At 30.1% G+C, this 21,254-nt stretch overlaps 2 protein-coding genes and 1 long non-coding RNA gene across 5 annotated transcripts; 1 reads left to right on the top strand and 2 right to left on the bottom strand.

Moving 5' to 3' along the window:
- Positions 1 to 258: 258 nt before the first annotated feature.
- On the bottom strand, positions 259 to 1,491 carry LOC108455906 (uncharacterized). The gene is made up of 4 exons (XR_001866844.2): positions 1,377 to 1,491; positions 1,068 to 1,284; positions 885 to 977; positions 259 to 621 (listed from the first exon to the last, which is right to left on the bottom strand). It is a non-coding gene; the product is annotated as an uncharacterized LOC108455906 (long non-coding RNA).
- A 1,519-nt stretch (positions 1,492 to 3,010) lies between these two features.
- On the bottom strand, positions 3,011 to 12,269 carry LOC128280904 (protein MHF2 homolog). 2 transcript variants are annotated; one of them, XM_053019530.1, is made up of 7 exons: positions 11,967 to 12,269; positions 11,812 to 11,860; positions 11,663 to 11,709; positions 11,554 to 11,593; positions 9,996 to 10,049; positions 9,815 to 9,919; positions 3,011 to 3,058 (listed from the first exon to the last, which is right to left on the bottom strand). In XM_053019530.1, the coding sequence occupies exons 1-6, from the start codon at positions 12,054 to 12,056 to the stop codon at positions 9,816 to 9,818; spliced, it is 384 nt and encodes a 127-aa protein (XP_052875490.1). In that variant the 5' UTR covers positions 12,057 to 12,269; the 3' UTR covers positions 3,011 to 3,058; position 9,815. The 2 variants fall into 2 exon arrangements, with proteins under 2 accessions (XP_052875490.1, XP_052875491.1); XM_053019531.1 differs by lacking the exon at positions 3,011 to 3,058 and having other exon boundaries at positions 9,602 to 9,919.
- A 3,881-nt stretch (positions 12,270 to 16,150) lies between these two features.
- LOC108457349 (uncharacterized) lies at positions 16,151 to 20,891 on the top strand. 2 transcript variants are annotated; one of them, XM_053019119.1, is made up of 5 exons: positions 16,151 to 16,735; positions 18,380 to 18,416; positions 18,514 to 18,750; positions 18,856 to 18,903; positions 19,942 to 20,891. In XM_053019119.1, the coding sequence occupies exons 1-5, from the start codon at positions 16,434 to 16,436 to the stop codon at positions 20,503 to 20,505; spliced, it is 1,188 nt and encodes a 395-aa protein (XP_052875079.1). In that variant the 5' UTR covers positions 16,151 to 16,433; the 3' UTR covers positions 20,506 to 20,891. The 2 variants fall into 2 exon arrangements, with proteins under 2 accessions (XP_052875079.1, XP_052875080.1); XM_053019120.1 differs by having other exon boundaries at positions 16,151 to 16,684.
- The last annotated feature ends 363 nt before the right edge of the window (positions 20,892 to 21,254 follow it).

A 21,254-nucleotide genomic window follows, 5' to 3' on the forward strand; every position in this document is an offset into this window, starting at 1 on the left:
TCCGGATTTCTTCAAAATTTGATATAATGTTTCCTCAGCTGATTCCAAACTTCATTAATATTATCTATGAGACTAGCTTTATAAAAAAAAAAAAAAATTAAAAAACAACACTATAACTCACCTCTCATCAAACCACTTCTAGACTTGCGGTTAGTGTAAAAATAACGGTAACAACAAGATTAGATACTGTAATAATATTACAACGTGAGATAAAAAATAAGCTAAACTTATCGCATGGTATAACTAAAACTATAAGCCTTTGTTATAATAGAAAGTTTGCCACGTGCTTTTCTTTGTTATAAAAAAAAAAAAGTTACCATGGTTGTTTGCCTATTTTGCGGTAAGAAATAAACTTTTGGAGATCAGTATACAACACATATTATGCATATGGGCACTTAAAGAAGAGCGAAGGGAAGATCATAGTCATAGCACCCGACACTTGGATTTATCCAAGTCTCCTCATTAATGATTATGATTTGAAAAGCATTTCTAAGTCATCCTCTGAGCAGCTTCCCTGGCAAGAAGCTTCTCCTTTGCCTTGGTTCTGGCCTGTGATTTGGAGCCCATAACACCACCTCCCCACTTCTTCCTATTCTCCTCATATTTGTCATTGAAGTTTGCCTGTTCCCATTCATATTTACACCATGTTAACCACCATTTCATTTCATTACTATGCTAACATTTATCATGCAATAAACCAAAACTCATTTCCATGGAATACTCTTTGATCCTATTAATTCAAACTAGTTGCAATCAAGGTGTATCCTCAACTATTGCAATCAAGTTGATGGTATGTTAGACGCTATCACACATGCAATCATACTCAATGAGATCTTCCATAATTTATAAAATTCAGTTAGAAAATGCAGCAGGTGTAATCGTACCTTGATGGCCTAAAGGACTCTGCTGAACTCCAACTTATCCTCATTCTTAACTGTGGTCAAGCACAAAACGGCAGCAGTTTTCTTGTGAACAATCTGCGGTGTTAGGCATTAAACACAAATAAGTAAAACCAACTCGGCACACTCGATGATCTGCAAAAAAGAAACTGAAAGAAAAAACAATACCGATCCCAAACGAGATTTCCCCTTGACAATGCAGCAAGGGACCTCCATCTTTCTGCATAATGCAGGGAGCCACACTACCAACTCTATGGGATCCACATCATGAGCAATAACAACCAATTGAGCCTTGTTCTGCGCAAGCCAGAACAATGAAAACCATTGCTTTTCTTACTTCGAAGTGTATAACACAATGGATAAACTGGTGAATTTAGAGGACAACCTGCTCAATAAGATAGGTAACAGTTGTGGTGACAATTTGAAAAAGGAACAACAAATAGAAAGAGAATAACCGAAATGAGGTTTTAGAATTACCATTTTTTTAAACCTTCTTCTTCCAAGCTTTCCTAAACGGCGGAGGAAAACCCTACAAAGAACAAAGCAATTACGGGGGCTATATAAGAACATGAACAATGTTTGGGCCATTGTTACAAATTGTGGGCCTCGTAGGACTCTTTTCACGTTTTGCAATTTAAAAATATATATTTATAATTGTATTTTGCTTTTTTCTTTAATAAGTGTATTTTGAGTTTTTCATATTTATAAAAATTTTGATATATTTTGTATTAATTTTTGAAATGTCTAATGTTAAATTTGTTTTGATATTATTATATAATAAGGGTAATTGAGTTTATGTCAAAAGTTACATGTTATTAATTTAGCGTAAAATTTTTTCTTTTTGAGTTGAAAATTATATACAAGTAAGAAGAAATTTACTTGGTTTAAAGATTTATATTAGATACTGTTGAATATGACTCTATTTTAATCAAATTTGAAAAATAATCTTTCAGTTAAACTCTATTTATTTGAGAAATATCTATCTTTTGTATTTTTTGTTCTTTTGTTATTATGGTAAAATTATCTTTGCAAGTAGTTTTTTATCCTCTTTGAAGGGATTTTTTTCATGTTAAATTTGTGTGTGTAATTTCTCAATTTCTTCCACTGTTTTTACTTATTCGTTACTTAATCGGGTCGATCCCTAACAGATACACTTATTATGGGTATATTATAATCAATATATTATAAATCATATTGGAAGTCAAATTTGATAAAATCTTTGAATATCGGTTGAAGTTGTTGGTTGTATTAAAACACATGAATCAAAATGTATAAATCAAGTCCTACCATTATTTTGATTGAATTGTGAGCTCATTGATCTATATGTCTTAAAGATAGTCTGCATTAGATTTAAGCAAACTTTTAATGTCTAATATAATAGATAGTTTAAATTAATATATAATTTAATGGATAGATTTGATGAAAGTACATTTCTATTAAATAGGGTAAACCACATTTCTCGCTATTCAATTATTATTAAGTTATAGATATTATTATTAACTTTCGTTTTAGTAAATTTGTTATTAGTCATTGACTGAATAATACATTTCCTTATTCACACAAGAGTAAATCTAATTTTTAATATTTATATATTTTATTAATTTAGTTCGCTTTTTAAAAGTTTAAAATATAAAATAAAAATACATAAATTTTAAAAAATCTAAAGTTATATGAAATTTAAAAAAATCTTTAAAAAAGTCAAATTATATATGGAAAAACATTAAAAATTATAAAATTCATTTAAAAAGACTATAAATTGTTATAAACTATAAAACTCTGAATCCTAAATAATGCAGGTTAATTAGAAATTCATTTAAACTCCATTTCTAACCCTAAATAATTTTTTTTTGAATCAATCCTAAATAATTATTAAAATAGGCATAAAATCAAATGAAAATCAGATACAAAAGAAATAAGAGTATACAAAATACAAATAGTTGGTTACTTTGGATATACTTGATGTAGCCTTTCAAAAGCAACAAAAACAGATGCTTAACTGCAAATATTGTGGAACATCATTCACAAATATATGTATATATATATATATATATGATGAATTAAGAATTGGTGTGAACTATGCAGCTTAAGACTTTAAAAGGGTTTAAAGTCTTGCACCCTACTCCAAGTCATGAGTCAACTCTTTTGCCACCACCTTCTCACTATATTCATATATAAAAAAATTGGTTTAAATAATAGAGTTAAAAAGTCAAAGCTTTAGAAATTATGCTATCTTAAATTGAAATCTTATTATTGGTATATTTTTAGATTTTATCAACTCTTTAGCATTTTTTTTTCTTTTCTTATTTGCCTAACAACATGTGATCTTATGAATTTTTTTTTGAAAACTATGTAAAAGAATAATTATATATAGGGTAAATTACATGAATTAGTCTATCAAGTGGATTGCGAACCTGTACTTTGTTAGATTTGTAAAATAAATCTGAAATAAAACTTAATAAATCAGGATCTATCATATCAAATCATCAAGAATAAATCAAGAACAAAACTAAATGCAGAAGCGTACCCAAATCCATGAATTCTTTGAAATCTACGGATATTGGGGATTTGATCTTATAAATTAGCACATAAGAAATTCAAAAACTATTTGCTCTCTCTTTCCTAAAGATGTGATATTAGAAAAGATATTTTGTGTGTAATTTGGGACCATAACCCTAATATTTATAACGAATATTAGTTCTAATTCCTAATTAACTCATCACTAATTAAAATTTGATTAGAACTCAATTAATAAAGTATCTACACATATTTGACTCATACTTTATTTAATAATTGAAGCCCAATAAAATTTTAACCAAATAATAACATGTAATTACTCTTATTATATATCCGATGTCCATATTTTCCAACAATCTCCTACTTGGACCACATATATATATTAATTACTCTATAATTACATGTCATTATATGAGCTCAAAATTTTACTATCATATCCAAAAGGCATTTCGAATAATCTTGTCCATTAATTATGTTAACATAGAATCAAAGTGACTTTCGTTACATATATTGTAACTAAATCCATCCTTAATCACGTATATTAACACAACCAAATGACATAGATCAAGTATGGATGTGTAGCATGGTAATTACATGCAATATGATCTAAACATGTTTATTTCCAACTTGTCCTCCTTAAACCTTAGTGAGATCAAATATTACCAAAACCAAAGTGTGAATAAACAAAAAAAAATATTTCTATAGAAAATAAACTTAATATTTGTAAACTGAAATAATTGAAAATGTGTCTATAACATAAAAGCATTTAAAAGTACAAACTCCCACTAAAACCAAATATCCTTAAATGATATTACACCCATATGAGCAATGTGCTCATGAAAAAACTTGGGTGTAGTCCCTTAATAAGCGGATCCGCAATCATGGAGTTTTTCCTAATATGCTTTATAGCCACCTAATAACTCTGAAGTTTTACTTTAACAACCAAGAACTTAAAGTCTATGTGTTTTGACTTTGATGTGCTCCTGTTGCTATTGGAATAAAAAACTGCAATTTGTTTTCACAATTTGCACCTTAGTGACAAATCTTGTATCCACAATCCATCAAAATCAAAGTTTGTATACCTGATGATCTCTAACTTATTAGACTTCCGATATGTGAGCATGTAATATTTTGTTTTCTAAAAATATCTTATAACCCTCTTGGATGCTATCCAATTGTCCAAACCAGGGTTGTTTAAAATATCCGCCTAACATCCCAACAGTGTACACAGTATTCCATTGTATACAAACCTGAACATACATTAGACTTCCTACTACCAAAATGTAAAAAAATCTTATGCATTGTTGTAATCTCAAAATCATTCTTAGGGCATTAATTGAGACTATACTTTTTATTAACAAGCAGTATGCCATTAACATATAAAACCAAAAATAGAACCTTACTCCCACTAAATTTATGGTATATACAATTATCGACAAAATTCATCTTTAAACCAAATGAGATAATCATTTGGTAAAATTGTAATACTATTGATGAGAAGTATGCTTAAACCCATGATGAAGTTCTTTAATTTTGCAAATCATTAACTTTGCATCATTAGACACAAAGTTTACTAGTTGCACCATATTAATGTATGATCAATGTTGCCATTGAGAAACTATTAACTTAATATTCATCTGATGCAGCTTAAAGTCAAAATATTCCACTAAAGCCATTATAACCCTTTCTATAGTGGACCTTTTTAATGGAATTCATTCTTGAGGTTGTTGAGTTTGTTCTTCTAGAACAATTACCTCATCTTGAATAATGAGTTGTTCAACATTGTCTTATTCAAGTTTTAGATTCATTTCTTAATCAATGATAGGTATGAGAATCTAAACATCATCAAAAGTGATTGTAGGAAATGAGTTATAATTCAATTAATCATTAAAAACAATGTCTCTAACCTTATTTCTCCCTCCAAACTCAACATCCTAAAAGAATATTGTAAATCTCGTCTTAAAAATATTCCTAATTGTGGGATCATAAAACTCATAGCCCTTTGATCGCTCAGAATTTCCTTAACCCTTAAATTTATAGACATCAAATAAGTCAAAAGTGAGGTCATTTCAACCTTGTCGTTTTTAGCAAAACGTTTTTCAATTTCATCAAGAAAACGTTGGCCTGAGTAATCTTTTCAGATTCTATGCCCCTAAAGGCTTTTGAAATGCTGTGCTTTATGATCATTAGACTCTTGATAATAGATGAGCCATCGGTTTAACCCATATCTAAATCCTTAATAATTTCATCAGCGGGCAATTCCCATCAAACCAATACAAAAGGTTACCGCTCAAATATTCAAGTGATGCTACCCCAAACGGCATACTAAGGCAGTGCCGTCATCCACAACCGAACGGGATGAACTGAAAATCTTGACCTCCGTAATCACGGAGCTATTCTTGAACCTCTTTGGGATGAACTCGTCTAGTTTTTCCCACTATCTAGGGTCTTTTGAATTGTAAAGGAATTGATGAAAACCGTGATATCTGAAGGAATATAACGTGTGGGAAAATGATGCCGTCCCAAAAAGAGCTAAACTTTAAAAGTACCCAGTGTATTTTTGACGAAGAAAAATTGAATGGTATTAGAGTTGCGAAAAATCCTCATATGAAGAGGAGATAGAAGATTTTGGTAGAAATTTGATGAAAACACACTTTTAAATGATGATGCCCATAGCATCTAAAGAGGACAATGCTGATTTGTGTGGGAGGTAATAATGGATCTCATCTGCATAAAATTATTAGATAGTCTATAGAAATTTTAATTAATGTTGACAGATCTCTTAAAAGTGCACTATTTTGGGTCTGTTATGCCTAATGAAGCCTCCATGTGTCCTTGGTGACTTCTTTCCACACTTGGCGGGGCATTGTTCACACTTAGTGGCCATCGTCCGCACATAGGTGTGCTTGTCTCGCATCTTTAGGTACATCACTAATAAGTGAATCATGACATTCTCCACCACTTGATCTAGTAATTTTAGCTCACCCATCACACCTAACAGACCACCACCAAGCCACACTTCAACCATTTTCATCACCACAGTAAATCCTTTTATAGAACCAATCCCCATTGCCAACCTTAAAACCAATTACCCGTAAAATCAATAAACACAATCAAATTAAAAAATGTAAAGGATAAGCCCTTTTGTTCAGACTATGACCTGCAAATCAATGAAAGGATCAGAAAAAAAAAGTAAAAGAAAGTAAAAAAGAAAAAAGGAAGGGGAGACTTTTCTTGAATCTACTGTGCATGGCGCTCCAAGCATTTATCTTCTAATCCGAATGGTTGAAAGGAGAGCTCGACAAAAGGAGCGATATACCATAAAAACAAGCCAATCTAATGGCTAATGGCCACATGGTGAAAGGAGGTTATGCTGCTATGTTTATTTTACATTTAGGGAAATTCATAATTATTTTGATGAAATGGAAGACATATTTAAAAATATCGTGAGAAAAAAAGTTTAAAGAATGAAGTTTGAGTTCCCTCAGCCACTAGTGATGCCAACCGACACGGTGACCCGCCATCAGAGTTGATGGATTCTAGGTCTAGGGTTTGGTTTTTATAAAGTATAGAGCATTTAGGTTAAAGAGAAGAGAGGGAAGAAAATAAAATGAAGAAGGGACCGAGAGAGAGAGAAAAAAAATTAATAAAGTGGTATGGCTTACATGTATAAAAATAATAATCTCTTATGTAATATATTATTTTTAAGTGTTAAATGAGTTGATTAAGTATTATCTCAATTGGTATAGATATTGTGTAGGAGTATATAAATTCGATTGTGTTGAAGCGCATTATCCTTCCTATTTATGAGTTGGAGATGAGCTGATGAGCTATGGGTAATTCTAGATAGTGTGCCAAACAGAACAGATACGATCCAAAAAATCTATATTGAGATTGTTCAAAACAAAAACATTACATTTTTTGTCACATCAAACTTCTGTAACACTTCAAACGTTGGGTAACGTCTCAATAACCAAAATGTTACAAATTTATAAGGAAATCAAATCGTAATAAATTAAACATCAATAACAAAATGTAATCATATCGATGAGGTTCCCGAGAAAATACTCAATATTTTGGACATCGACAGCAACCAAGGGCTCCCGATTCCCAATTCTATGAAGAAAGCTTACTGTGGCGTCGCACTAGATTGCACTGCCAAGTACATGGCCGGAGATCCAAACATGTACGCCAAGTACTTGGAAATTGTGGACAGGATTTGGAGGGGCCGGATTCAAGATCTGGAAAAATCTAAGGCGTCCGATTTGATTTGTGAACATCTGAGAAACCGTCAATTACAAATAGAAGCTACTGCCACCGGGGACAAGGAAGTTATCCGTTGTTTAACTGAAATGACTACACAAGGTAGCACCATACTAGCCTCAAGCATTATCTACTCGAAGGGTTTGGGTCAATAAAGCCGCCAGTCCTTGAAGAAGCATGTTTGAAGCTAAGGAAGTACTCTAAATAGTTTCACTATGTATGCAATATTGCTAAATCTAGTTTTAGCTATCATTTTGGAATCATATGTGATTTTCTAATATAAACCTATGGAAAATGCTATGGTATTGGACTGCACTTAATCCTCTATGCATGTTGTATGGTTAAATATAGTTCTAGCTATCATTTTGGAATCATATATGATTTTGTATATAAACCTATAGTAAATGCTATGGTATTGGATTGCACTTAGTCATCTATGTATGCAGTATGGTTAAATGTATGGTTAAATCTAGTTCTAGATATCATTTTGGAATCATTGACGATTTTGTTTATAAACCTATAGGAAATGCTATGATATTGGACTGCTCTTAGTGCTCGTTTAAGCTTTTAAGTCAATATTAGAAATTTAATATGCATAATAATCCAGAATTAGGAATCTTAAAGCAACTAGCTAGGAAATTTTAAGATAGGTTTATAAAAATTACTAGAATGGTCAAATTTTAAGGCTATCAAATTGTACCAGAATTACGATGAGATCTAAATAGGAGGTCGAAACATATGGTAGTTGCCCTCTTTAAGGGTGACAGTTTCAATGGCTACGTATTCAAAGAGGACAATATTGATTTGAGTGGGAATATGATACCATCGCAAAAAAATCTAAACTAATGTATTTTTGACGAAAGAAAATTTGAATAGTGTTAGAGTTGCGAAGAAACCTCTTATGAATAGGAGATAGGAGGTTTTGGGTTGGAAACTTGATGAAAACACACTTTTAAGTGAGGATGGCCCATAGCATCCAAAGAGGACAATGTTGATTTGTGTGTGGGGTAAGATGGATTTCCTCTATATAAAATTATCAAATTGGGTTTATAGAAATTTTAATTAATGTTGACGAGTCTCTTGAAAGTGCACCGTTCTGGGTTTGTTGTGCCTGATGAATCCTCCCTGTGCCTTTGGCGGCTTCCTTCCACACCTAAAGGGGCCTTTGTTCACACTTGGTGGTCATCGTCAACACATAGGTGTTCTTGTCTTGCATCTTTGGGTGCATTACTTACGAGTTAACCTTGACATTCTCCACCACTTGATCTAGCAATGCCTTCTTTGCTAGGAGAGCTCCACACTCAGTTTCTCGAATGGTCCCTTTGCCTGTTTCGTAAGTAGCTCCTTTTTGGTTGGGGCCTCGACTCCATGTGGTCTACCATTAGCTTCTTGTGATCGGAGTTGTTGCCTTGATCAATGGAACTCTAACTCTCGATCTCATGTTGTCAGGCTGCCTCCACTCCTTTAGTTGCACACCAGAAGGGTTGAACCTCTTGCCACAAGGTTTAGCATTCCTTTTGGTGCGCTATCGGTCTCAACCTCAAATGCAACTCAACCTTAGAACTCTTGACTTCATAATGCCCAATACCCTTGGCTTGAATCATGTTTAGCCTCCCCACTTGAAGCTCTTCTTGCTCTCTACGTACCTTCGAATTCGCTCTTTCAAAGGTTTTACGATCATTGATAACTTAGTTCTAGTGGGGCACTAGAGGGTCCATCGTCCAAGAAGCAACTTAGGTTCCTCACCTAGATTATTCTAAAGCATTCGTAAGGTTTTACTCGGACACTTGAGATTTTTTTCTTGAAACAGCAAATGAAATTTAGTTACGTAATTGTAATAAGTTAGGAACGAAACAGAAGCTGTGAAATGAAAACATAACTAATATTGGGAAGGATTTAGTATTTCCTATTTATAACTTCTATAATTTTGTAAGAATTTTTACAATAATTTATTAAAAATATTATAGTGTCATAACAAATTTAATAATTTTAAGTAACATTAAAACTCCGAAAATAAATCTCCAAAATTCAGTAAGTTTTTAACATATCTAAAAAATTGTAGTGGGTTCATCTATACAGCAGAAGAAAAAGGTCGTTATGTATATAAAAACCCAAGGCAATATAATTATTAACTGTACCTTAAAAATCAACAAATAACTGGGGAAGAACTCTTTCTAAATGAATTGCTTCAATCTTAGTACCACCTTCTGCTTCAGCAATCGTAGCAGCTCGTTGTACAGTCTCTGTTTTCATATATATATTAAAATAAAATCTAATTTAAATTCTCAAATAAACACTAAATTTTGAAAAAGAAAAAACCTGTAATAAAAATTCGAAGAAGTTCGCAGCTCAGCTTTAGAGCATTCGGATTAGCTGCAATTAGATTTATATTTGTTTTATCAATTTCGAATTTTTATGATATAGGAAATTATCTGATCGAACTATTGTCTAATTATTACATGAATATTGAAAACATGTGACTTCGTTAATGTTGAGATTGGCTACACTTATAATCGCTTCACTTTTGTTTACCAAATAATTTTAATTTAATAGTGTAAAAATATGTTGTAATCTAAATATGGGGCTATGGGATCAAACTTAGAATTACATTACCTGATCAAACTAGTAATCTATTTAGTCGGAAAGGTGTATATGGAATGTTGAATAATCAAAACCGCTTCAACGAATTTTTTTTTTCTATATAGTTTTTTTTTGACTTGTAATTATATATAATAAAGGGATTTAAAACTCTCAACTTTGCATAAAAGATTATAACATTAAATCACATATAAATTTTTACCAACACTATTTTAATTATTTAACTTTAATAAGGCTTAGAAGATAAAATGATATTTAAATTATATCTATTTACTCAATTTCGTGATATATGTTCGGTTCAATTGGGTTTTTAGATTTTTGAATCATCCATCATAATTTGATTCGGTTCTTGATTTTTTATATTAATTTTTTTATTTTTAGACTTATTTTGAACAAATAAACTTTGTTTTGTGAATTTTGAATATTATTTAACAAAATTTTAAGACTTTTTCATAAATATATATTTTTAAAAATAAATTTTTTAAATTATTTTCACTATTTTAAGTATAAAATATTTATTTTATATAAAAATAAAATTATTATATATTAAATAAATAAAAAAGAGAAATTTTCAACTTACATTTTATAAACTGTCCAAATAAGTCGATTTTTTTATTCGGCCCTCAATTTAGCACTTTTCTTTTTCATGGTATTCAAACCTTTTCCCCACCTTCATCTAATTAACTATTGTCAATGATAACACTTTGCTCGTTGATCGAGCATTGACCAATCAACCTCCACCAATTTTTTTTTTTTTGAAATTTTGAAATATATATTCGAATTATTTATATTTTATATAATTAATCAATTATAAAAAATAGAATTTTAGAACGGAATTGTATATAATTTTATAATTTATTTTTTAATTTATGTATAATTCAATTTTATATAATCAATATATTATAATAAAATAAATTTTCATATTGTACCCAAAAAAGATTCATCAATATTCTTTTTGAATTTGTATATATTTTTATTTAAATTTTATAAAAATTACTTGTATATATTTGGAATTGTTTTACGTAACATGATTTGTGTGATTTTTGTGCCATGCGAAAGTTTTTGATTGGTTAGAATTTTTTAAGTTTAAGTATATTTTTATAAAAATATATTTTAGGTATTAATTTATTATAACCCTTTAAATATATGTAAAAAATAAAATAATAGTTTCAGAAAATGGCGCCAATCGAAGCAAGCATTTATCGTCACCATTTTCTTTTAAATTCTCATGTGAAATCTATGAGATGAATCGGATTATTTTGGATCTGGAATAAATTACCGAATGTGGGTCGAATCTTCTTAGATGTTCCAGCTCCAATCTAAAATAAAAATTTGAAATTCTTAGTGAAAAATATATAGAAATCTGAAAGAAAAAAAGATGTAGGCACCTCGGAATCCATGGCGTCGGTGTTTTGAAATCCGATTCCTTCACGCTCTGCAAATTTAAATACCAAAATCCTTTAGTTTTTAAGTTTCGAATTGATGATAAAATGGAAAAGGTGAGAAAAGGGTGAGATCGATGGAGTCGCGAAGAGACCTTGAGCTTTTCTGATCCAAATCTGCTTGAAAATGGCTCTAATCAAATCCTTACAAAAGAAAAAAAAAGGATATATAATGTCAAGAAAATTGATTCAAATAAGAAAAAAGAAAAGTAATGTGGAAATTGATAGAAGAAGAAAAGATTGGATTTACTGGTTCAAAAATTGGAGTTTCGTTTTTATCAATGGCGGAATCGATTTGAATTTGTTCCTCGATTTTGCATTTTCGTCGTCTTCTCTCCATTTGAATTGGGTACGGTTAGCTTAAATTGATGGTTTTCAATAATTTTTAAAAGATATAAGAAGGGAAGACGAGAACCGCCATAGCTTAGAGCTTAGTGGTAGAGCGTAACTCTTGTAAATAGAAGGCCCGTAGGTTGATTCTGCGTAGAAAATAGTTCCGAAAAGTTTCGGCTTTTTCTTTGGTTCTCAAAAAAAGAGTTAATTTCTAGATTAACATCTTAATTTAATTTTAATGTTTAAATTGGTACTCAAATCAAACAACATCATAAAATCCAATAAATGTTTAACATGTGCTCTAGTAAAACAAATATAGGTACTAAATTGGGATAAAAGAAGTTAAGGTACCAATTTGAATATTACAACTAAATTTAAGTACTTAATTGAGATAAAAGAAAACTAAAGTATTAAATTGAAAAAAACTAATGTATCAATGTCAACATTAAAATCAGACACCAAATTGGTGTATTAACCCAAGAAAAAAAATCTTTTGGTTGAAATTGTAAAGATTTTGATTAAAAATTTCATCCGCTTTTCAAAGGTTAGTGTTAGTATATTTTAGAGTTGAGTTTAAATTAATGTTTTTAATGATAATAATAAAATAAAAGATTGTTTAATAATTTTGGTTTATCAAATTTGAGCTATTTGATTTGAAAATAAAATAATCAGTAAAAGTATTGTTGAAATTATTAAGAGTTGGATTATATTTTATCTCTTCAACTCAAAAAATGAATAAAATAGTTAATGTAAGCTATATCAATGAGCAAACAACTCATTCAATTAAAATTCCCAACAATTTCTACTGTTAACAATTGGTCCCTATATGTTAAAACGAGGTATATGTGGTACGCCAAGTTTAGCTATTTGGTTATTTAGTTAGCCAAACTAGTGAAAATAAATAAAATTTTTAACAAAAATAACTAATTTACTATTTGATTTAATGTACAATGATTAGTTTGCTATTTTTTTTAGTAAAGCAGACAAGATACAATTTGACTACTAATATAAGGGCTTCATAATACTTTTACTAAAATAGCCTAAATTTAAAGTACAAATAACTCGTTTATACTATTCTAAAATGCTTTGAATTAGACTTCAAAACCCGAAAACAAATCAAAGTTACTTATATAGACAACATCTATATTAATATTTTGAATTATTCATTATATTTATACTATATTAATAATGTGTATAATTGAGTTTAATTTCATAGGACACAACTTAATTAACGGAAAGACAACAAAACCAAGATATTTATGCACTCTTACTCTATTTTTTAATTTACTATCTTTAAAATATTATTATTATTATTTTAATAACTTTTATATATATATATATATATATAAACAACTGATGCCACGTCAAAAACTATAACTACTTATGTACATAATTACAACTTCCTCTTTTTAAATATAATTATTTACTTAAAATATCAAGCAAAATAATAATTTGCAAAACTTAAAATCTATTTTTAAAATAAGTAATAAATAGTATTATGAGGATATTTTTGTCTTTTATATATTTATACAAAATTTATAAAAAAATTATTCCTAAAACAAAATCTAAAAGAAATTCACAAAAAAAATGTTGGATTTGAACCTAATACATTAATTATTATTTATATAAAAGTTTAATAAATATATTTATACATAAAAAATCACCAAGTATAGAATATTTGCTTAAATTTTTGGATATGAATTAATATCTTCAATTTTATTTTTCATCTTTCTCTTTTAGTCATCTGTGATCTTTAATTCATTCTGGCATACCTTATTTCATCTGTTAACAGTAAAAGCAATACATAATGTTTCTTCCGCAATAATTTGTAGCTATGCCATAATTAATTAAATCATTAAATTTAACAGCTTTTTTTTAAATTCAACAATAAATTATTTCACCTACACCAACTTAAAATCAATTGTCTATAAAATAAATAAATAAATACCCTTATAGAAGCCTCCGTACGCCACAAATAATTAGATCAAACCTCATTAATCTTTCTTACTAAGTTCTGGTTGTTTGATTTAATAAGTGATTAATGATGTATATTTAAAATAAAGTAATTAATGAATTGTTAAAAGAAAAGTAATTAATGATATTTGATTTAGTATTTTGTGTATTTATATCATGTATATGACATTTTTTCGTATTACAATAATATTTAAGATAATATCCGGTGGCAAAACGAGGGACTGGTAGGGCTTGCATTCTTTAAAATATTTTTTTTCCTTATGAACTCTTTAAATTTTTAAAAATTTTAAATTAGTAAAGTTTAAATTGTACTTTGGCCTCCTTAAAATATAAAAAATGATTTAATTATTTAAAATTATAAAAATATAGTCTATTAAAATGGTGAAATTATATTTTTCTATCATAAAATTATAATCTAATTTCGTCCCCTAACAAAAATTTTTGATTTACCGATAATATGTTAATAAATTGCTTTATATATGTTCAAAATTTGATTTTGTGTTTACCATATATTTTGTTGAAAACTTTAATATATCCTCTTCAAATTTTTGAAGATTTTAATTATCTCTTTTTTAATTAAGTTTTTTTTCAAAATTTTCTTTAATCTCATCAAAATTTTTAATTAGAAACTCATTTTTTAAAATCTCATTAAATTCTTCTTTTTTTTGAAAATTTTAGTTAGATGTCAAAATTTAGCTTCAAAATCCATTAGTGAGTAAAAATATTTTTTAAACAATTACAAAAATAAAATCTAAAATAATTTAAAATACAACATACAAAAATTCAGAAAAACCAAACAAAATTCATACATGAAATAAAATCAAAGACAAATGTAAAAGGGCCCTTGGCTTCTAAAATGGATAATTATAATTTTTCCACTTATAAATTATTAAATTATAAATTTATACATAATAATATTTCACTAAAACCCTTTATATATTTAAAAATCTTAAATTAATATATAATAAAATTATATTTCAAACGTTTTAAAATTTATAATTCAATTCTAATTTTTAAAATTCATTTCTAAATACCCTAAAAGAAGTAAGGATACACGTATCACAATTATACAAACAAGCGAACACCTGCGAGCTTACATTTATTGAATCACCGCCGTGCCCATAAATAAACTCTGAGTTGACATTAAAAATATATTATAAAATTTTCCATAAAAAATCAAAATCAAAATAAATAAAATGGTCCCCGACCTTTTGTTGTTGGAATTGCTTCAATCGGAAATCATATAGCCACGTGTAATAAAAATGGGACAACCTGGGTGAAACCAGTTTTTTAATTTAGAAAAATGTTAGTTTTTGTATCTTTTGTCCTTCTATTTTTCCTTTATTTCATTTAAGGACTCGATAGACTTTGTTAATTTTGTCAATAAATTTTTTGTTGTTTAAAAAACATGAAAAATAAATTTTTAGATTTTTAATATAATAATATATTTATAATTTAATTTAAACAGATTCTTTTATTATGTCTATAATCAAAGGATAACTTGATTCTAAAAATTTAATTAACTTTCATTTAACTCTATAGACAAAATAATATAAAAGAGATCCTAAAGGCTAAATATCAAAATAATATAGAAGAGTTTAATAGCAAAGACAATAAATAAAAGTTAAACTATTTATCTAAACTAAAAAACCAACATGAAAGTTGAGTGATAAGAAGTCCGATACTTTTAAGTAAAGTCTTGAGTATTGTGAATGGAAAAAATTATCAAGAGCTTGCCACCCGTTTAAAGGATCAACTTGACTAGCCAGTTATTATATATTAAAAAAATGATTAATACAATATTTGATATATGAGTTTGGTTTTAATGTTAATTTATTTCATGAGCTTTTTGTCTTATTTTAGTACTTGAATTTAACTTTGTTTTTCCAATTTGATCCTAAAGCATGTTTCAAATATTCATTACTCTATATAATGCTGTTTGGGCTAGGCACCTAATTGAATATTAAAGTAAAATTTAGATACTAAATTAAATATTAAAACTAAATTTAGATACTCAACTGTATATTAACCCTGAAAAAGGGGAAAGCAATTTCTAAAAAAAACCCCGCCACATGAATTTAAGGACAAACACAGTTCACACACGCTAAAGTAAGGAGTACGGACATCTATTTTTAAGTGACAGCGCGGTGATTTTATCACTGCCTGTCTCTATCTCTCTCTCTTTTAGTCTTTACTAAGCAGACGCCAAAAGAAAACATCCTCTGAAAAGGAAAGAACAAAGAAATTTATTTAAAAAAAAAAGGAAATTTAAAAAAAAAAAAATGTTCATCGTCTTCTTCTCCTCAATCTTCTTTTGATTCTAAGTTTCAATCCAAAACCCCAATTTTATTTTTTTTGTGCAAAAGGAAGAGAAAAAGATTTTGGGGGAGAGAGACTTGAGGAAGTTAAAATGGGTGGGGTGACGTCATCAATGGCTGCTAAGTTTGCCTTTTTCCCACCCAGTCCGCCTTCATACAAGTTAATTAAGGATGAAGAGACTGGGATTTTGGTGTTGGACCCTTTCCCCCACCGCGAAAACGTCGACGTTTTGCGTCTCCCTACTCGCCGTGGCAATGAAATCGTGGCCGTTTACGTTAGGCACCCCATGGCTACGTCGACCCTGCTTTATTCTCATGGGAACGCCGCTGATATTGGCCAAATGTATGAACTTTTCATCGAACTCAGCATCCACTTGAGAGTCAATCTCATGGGGTATGGATTTACTTCTCTCTTTTTGCAAATTTTGGTCTTTTGTTTTTAATCAACATGTTTAGGTTTGTGAATTTGGTTTGCAAATGATTAATTTTTTTGCTAAGGTGTTCATATTTGATGAGTTTTTTTGGGAAAGTTTCTATTTTTTCTTTACTTTGTCTTTATGATCTGATCAAGGGTCCTTTTTGTGTAAATTACTTGTTTATTGAGCTTCAATTATACCTGTTTAAGTTGTTCATAATCATAGTTCAGCTGAAATTCAGTATTTGAAATCTTGTGATGGTCAATTTCTTAATTCAGATCTATTTTCTCAAAGGTTATTGTGTGTGATTCTTGTTATCGACTCGAAACCCCAAAAAATCAGTGTAGGAAGGTGGTATCCAAGGAATTTTAGTCACTGTCTACCCTGCTTTCATCCGTTAAATAAATGGCAGGATGGTATAGAAGGGCAAATCTGAGTTGTTCTTGTGAGAATACTATCGATTTACGTTATTCGCGTGTGAGTCTCGGGAATGTGTTCCTATGTTCAATTATTTCAAAGGTTTCCTTGTATTTAGAGCATCTTTAGAGGATCGTATTCCTGTTCACATGTCTGGATATGAATTGAACAAAAGTACGGATCAGAGCAACGTAGCTATCAACTAAGGGTATATATACCTTTTAGCCGGTCGAGGTTTTCCGAATGTTCGGTTTTAGATCTAGGGTTTAACAGAAGCCAATAGTTTATACTATGGTTATGGAGAATTTGGCAGTTGTAATTGTCATGTATGAGAGAAAGGCAATTTTTTCTATGAAAAATGCAAATTGAGGCTTATATACAGGGGCGAATCTAGAAAGCTTTTTTAGGGGGACCGGAATTGAATTATAAATTTCTGAAGGTCAAAATATAATTTTATCATTTTTAAAGGGGCTAAAAAGATATTATTTTTTTTCATTTTTGTGACTGCCAAAGTGCAAATTTACCACATATTAATTTATAATTCCAATATTTATGAGGGGACTGAATTGCCAAATTTTCATCCCCTTTAAATTTGCCCCTGCTTATATAGCTTACTCGTGTTCGTATATTCCACTGTATTGTTACTTAAACAGTTCTAATAGACTTGCCGCTATGCTGTTCTGGCTCTATATTTTTCTTGAAGTACCTGTATTTGACATCCATGTCTAACACATTTGAACACGGGTACGTAGATATACAAGGACGAAGCTAGAAGTTTATCTTTGGGGGAATCAAAATTAAATTTTAAAGGGGTTAAAAGTACAATTTTGTCTTTGTATAGCTTGATATTTTAGAATTTTAAAAGGATTAAACTGAAATTTTTTTCATCTTGTTGGGGGGGGGGGGGGAAGTGTAGTTTTACCATTAAACTAACTTATAATTTTAAAAAACTCCAAGGGACTAACCTCCAAATATATGGGAGAACTTAGGAAAAAATTAAGATTATCTGAGTCTCACGCCAGACTTTGAGTAGCCCAGACTTTCAAGTAGAAGAATATAGGTCTTTGTTTTGGTGTTACATTGCTGCTTGTGCTTCACCCACCATGAAATACTTAATTATGCGCAGTTTGTAAGACTAATTTGTGAAACTGGTATTCCTCCCCCAAATTGAATATTTGAACATAACGAATAAAAACCCTTTGCAGGTACGACTACTCTGGCTATGGACAATCATCGGGAAAGGTAGTTGTAGCATGATTCTTCTACTCGTAATATGTGTCTGAATTAGATGTATCTGTATAGCTCTCTCTAATGTTCATATATACATACTTTTGTTCAGCCAAGTGAGCAGAATACGTATGCAGATATCGAAGCTGCATACAAGTGTCTTGAAGAGAATTATGGTGCCAAGCAAGAAAATATCATCCTGTATGGTCAGTCTGTCGGAAGTGGCCCTACTGTGGATCTCGCTACTCGTTTACCTCGATTAAGAGCTGTTGTTCTGCATAGTCCTCTATTATCCGGGTTAAGAGTCATGTATCCTGTTAAACGCTCTTACTGGTTTGACATCTACAAGGTTCTATTCTGCTCTCTTATCGTTTCAGTTCTATAAATTCTGATGTTTGAAGCATTTCTATTTAGTTTCATTGTGTGCCTCCACTTGATTTACATGGATTTGCAGAATATCGACAAAATCTCATTGGTGAAGTGTCCTGTGCTGATAATCCATGTAAGTCTCCAATATCAATATTTTGCATTCATTAATTGCATGAAACAATCATGGGAATGCTACTTATTTTTAATTAATTGTTACATGCTATTTGCTTTTAGGTTTTTTTTAGGCATAATGATAAATTTAGCTTTTAAAATTTACATTTTCTATCAATTTGGCCCTTTTTTAAAGCTAAATTTGGTCATTAATCATTAAAAAGGAGTCAAATTGCTTGTCTTTAATAGAAATGCTTTTAACGTTGCTGGTGTGGCAGTTCACGTGCACTTTGTGCTAACATGGCGTTATTTGTCTTATCTACCATGTCAACAAGTAATTTAAAAATGATAAAAATTTTTAAAAAAGTTCATAAAAATTCAAAAAAATAGCATAGAGTACACGTGAATTGATATGTGGGTTGTCATGTTTAAAAATTTAACATTTTAGTCAATATTTTTATTAAAAAAATGTATTCAATTTTTTTTTAAAAGGTTGATGGTCAAGTTTAACTCTTTTTAAAATGTTGAGGGCCAAATTTAGCTCAAAAAAGGAATAAAGGTCAAATTAATAGAAGATGTGAACGTTAAGGGTTAAATTTGACATTATGCTTTTTTCTTTTTTTTTATCCTCAATTAGTGCAAAACCTGTGTTATTGTTGGAAGAAGGTACTAGTATGTTACTCCAAAGTATCCGTGTCCTACACATAAAGGAAAAGAAAAATTGAACATACTCATGTCGAATACATACCCCATATAGGGTACTAATATAGTGAAGTTAAGATGATGATTTTGAGAAAAAAGTGTAGGTTTTAATTCGAATGCAATTAAAGAGGAATTGGATGATGAAGCTTTACTCTTAATTCGAAAATTTGATATCAAATGGTCATGTTTGCTTCTTCAACTGTTCGAGATATACGCGAGAAACTTGTTGTGTGCGCGCTCTTTTGTGTGTGTGTGTATGTATGTATGCATGCATGCAGGTATTTATAAATTACAAGGAATATCTACGATGGGCAACTGGCATTAACTTTGGTGATTTCATACTGGTATCGGAATATAGGGAACTAATGATGACGTTGTTGACTGCTCTCATGGGAAGCAACTTTGGGAACTGTGCCAAGAAAAATACGAACCGTTATGGGTGAAAGGAGGAAATCACTGTGATTTGGAACTGTACCCGGATTATATTAGGCATCTCAAGAAATTCATCTCAACAGTTGAGAAGTCACCTTCTCGAAGAAATGCTTCTCGGAAAAGTACAGATGGTATTGAACAGTCTAGGCAAAGTACTGAATATTTTGAGGCTCCGAGAAGAAGTATCGACCGCAGGGAGAAACCAAGGAAAAGCACCGATACCCGGGACAAGCCAAGGAAAAGCACCGATACCCGGGAAAAACCAAGGAAAAGCATCGATAGGCCTGAAAAGCTGAAAGTTCATGAGCACAACAAATTCAATAACATGGACAAGCTTGAAAAGCTTAGAACATCACTAGACCAGATGGAAAGGATGGAGAGATCACGTCGAAGTGTGGAATACCACGAGAAATCTCGGAGAAGCGTCGACCTTCAGCTAGAGAAAGGAAGGAAGAGTGTTGATTGGATAGATAGAATTCCAGCAGTTTAGACGCTCGTAAAAATTGGGTTTACTGAGTTCTTCGATCCGAGTGGGTGGAAGGAATAGAGAAAAAGCTGAAACAGGGTAAAAAAAAGAAAAAAAAGAAATGGTGGGATTGTTTTGGACTGATAACTTAAATTGTTTTTAGAATTTGTATTTTGAATCTTCGAAAGCTGCACGACGATGAAGGTGTTTTACGGGTTGTAGGTGTCGCAATGGTCGGACAAAATATGGTTACAAAAGTAGGGTTTGGTATATGTTTTAGATTTGTTGATCTTTGATTTTGAATGAAAAAAAAAGAATCTAACCTGCATGTTCATGTTGTGGAAAACTGAAAAAGCTTGTAATTAACAACTATTGTTTCACTATAATTTTCAGATTTTGTTGTTTATTAATTGTGTTATAAACTTGGTAATTTAGGGGTTAAAGGTATAATTTTATAATTGTATTACATATTTTAAAGAGACTAAACTGAAATTTTATTATTTTGGAAGGGTTAAAGTTTTGAAGTGATTACAACTTTTCCCCTTCCTAAAAGCATCCATAAAACCTGAAATAAAATAAAAATGATCACTAAGTTAAAATATGGTTTAATTCCATGCATTCATATATTTTAAACTTAGTTTTATATTTTCAAATATAAAATATTAAATTTATTTGTTAATATAGTTAGAAATTTCTTTTCTTAAATTCTAACGCTTTTTTACAAGATTATAAGTCAATTTTTTTATTTCAAACACTAAATTTAACAGAAAAAT

Source organism: Gossypium arboreum, chromosome 9, assembly GCF_025698485.1.
Source record: "Gossypium arboreum isolate Shixiya-1 chromosome 9, ASM2569848v2, whole genome shotgun sequence".
Taxonomy (NCBI): domain Eukaryota; kingdom Viridiplantae; phylum Streptophyta; class Magnoliopsida; order Malvales; family Malvaceae; genus Gossypium; species Gossypium arboreum.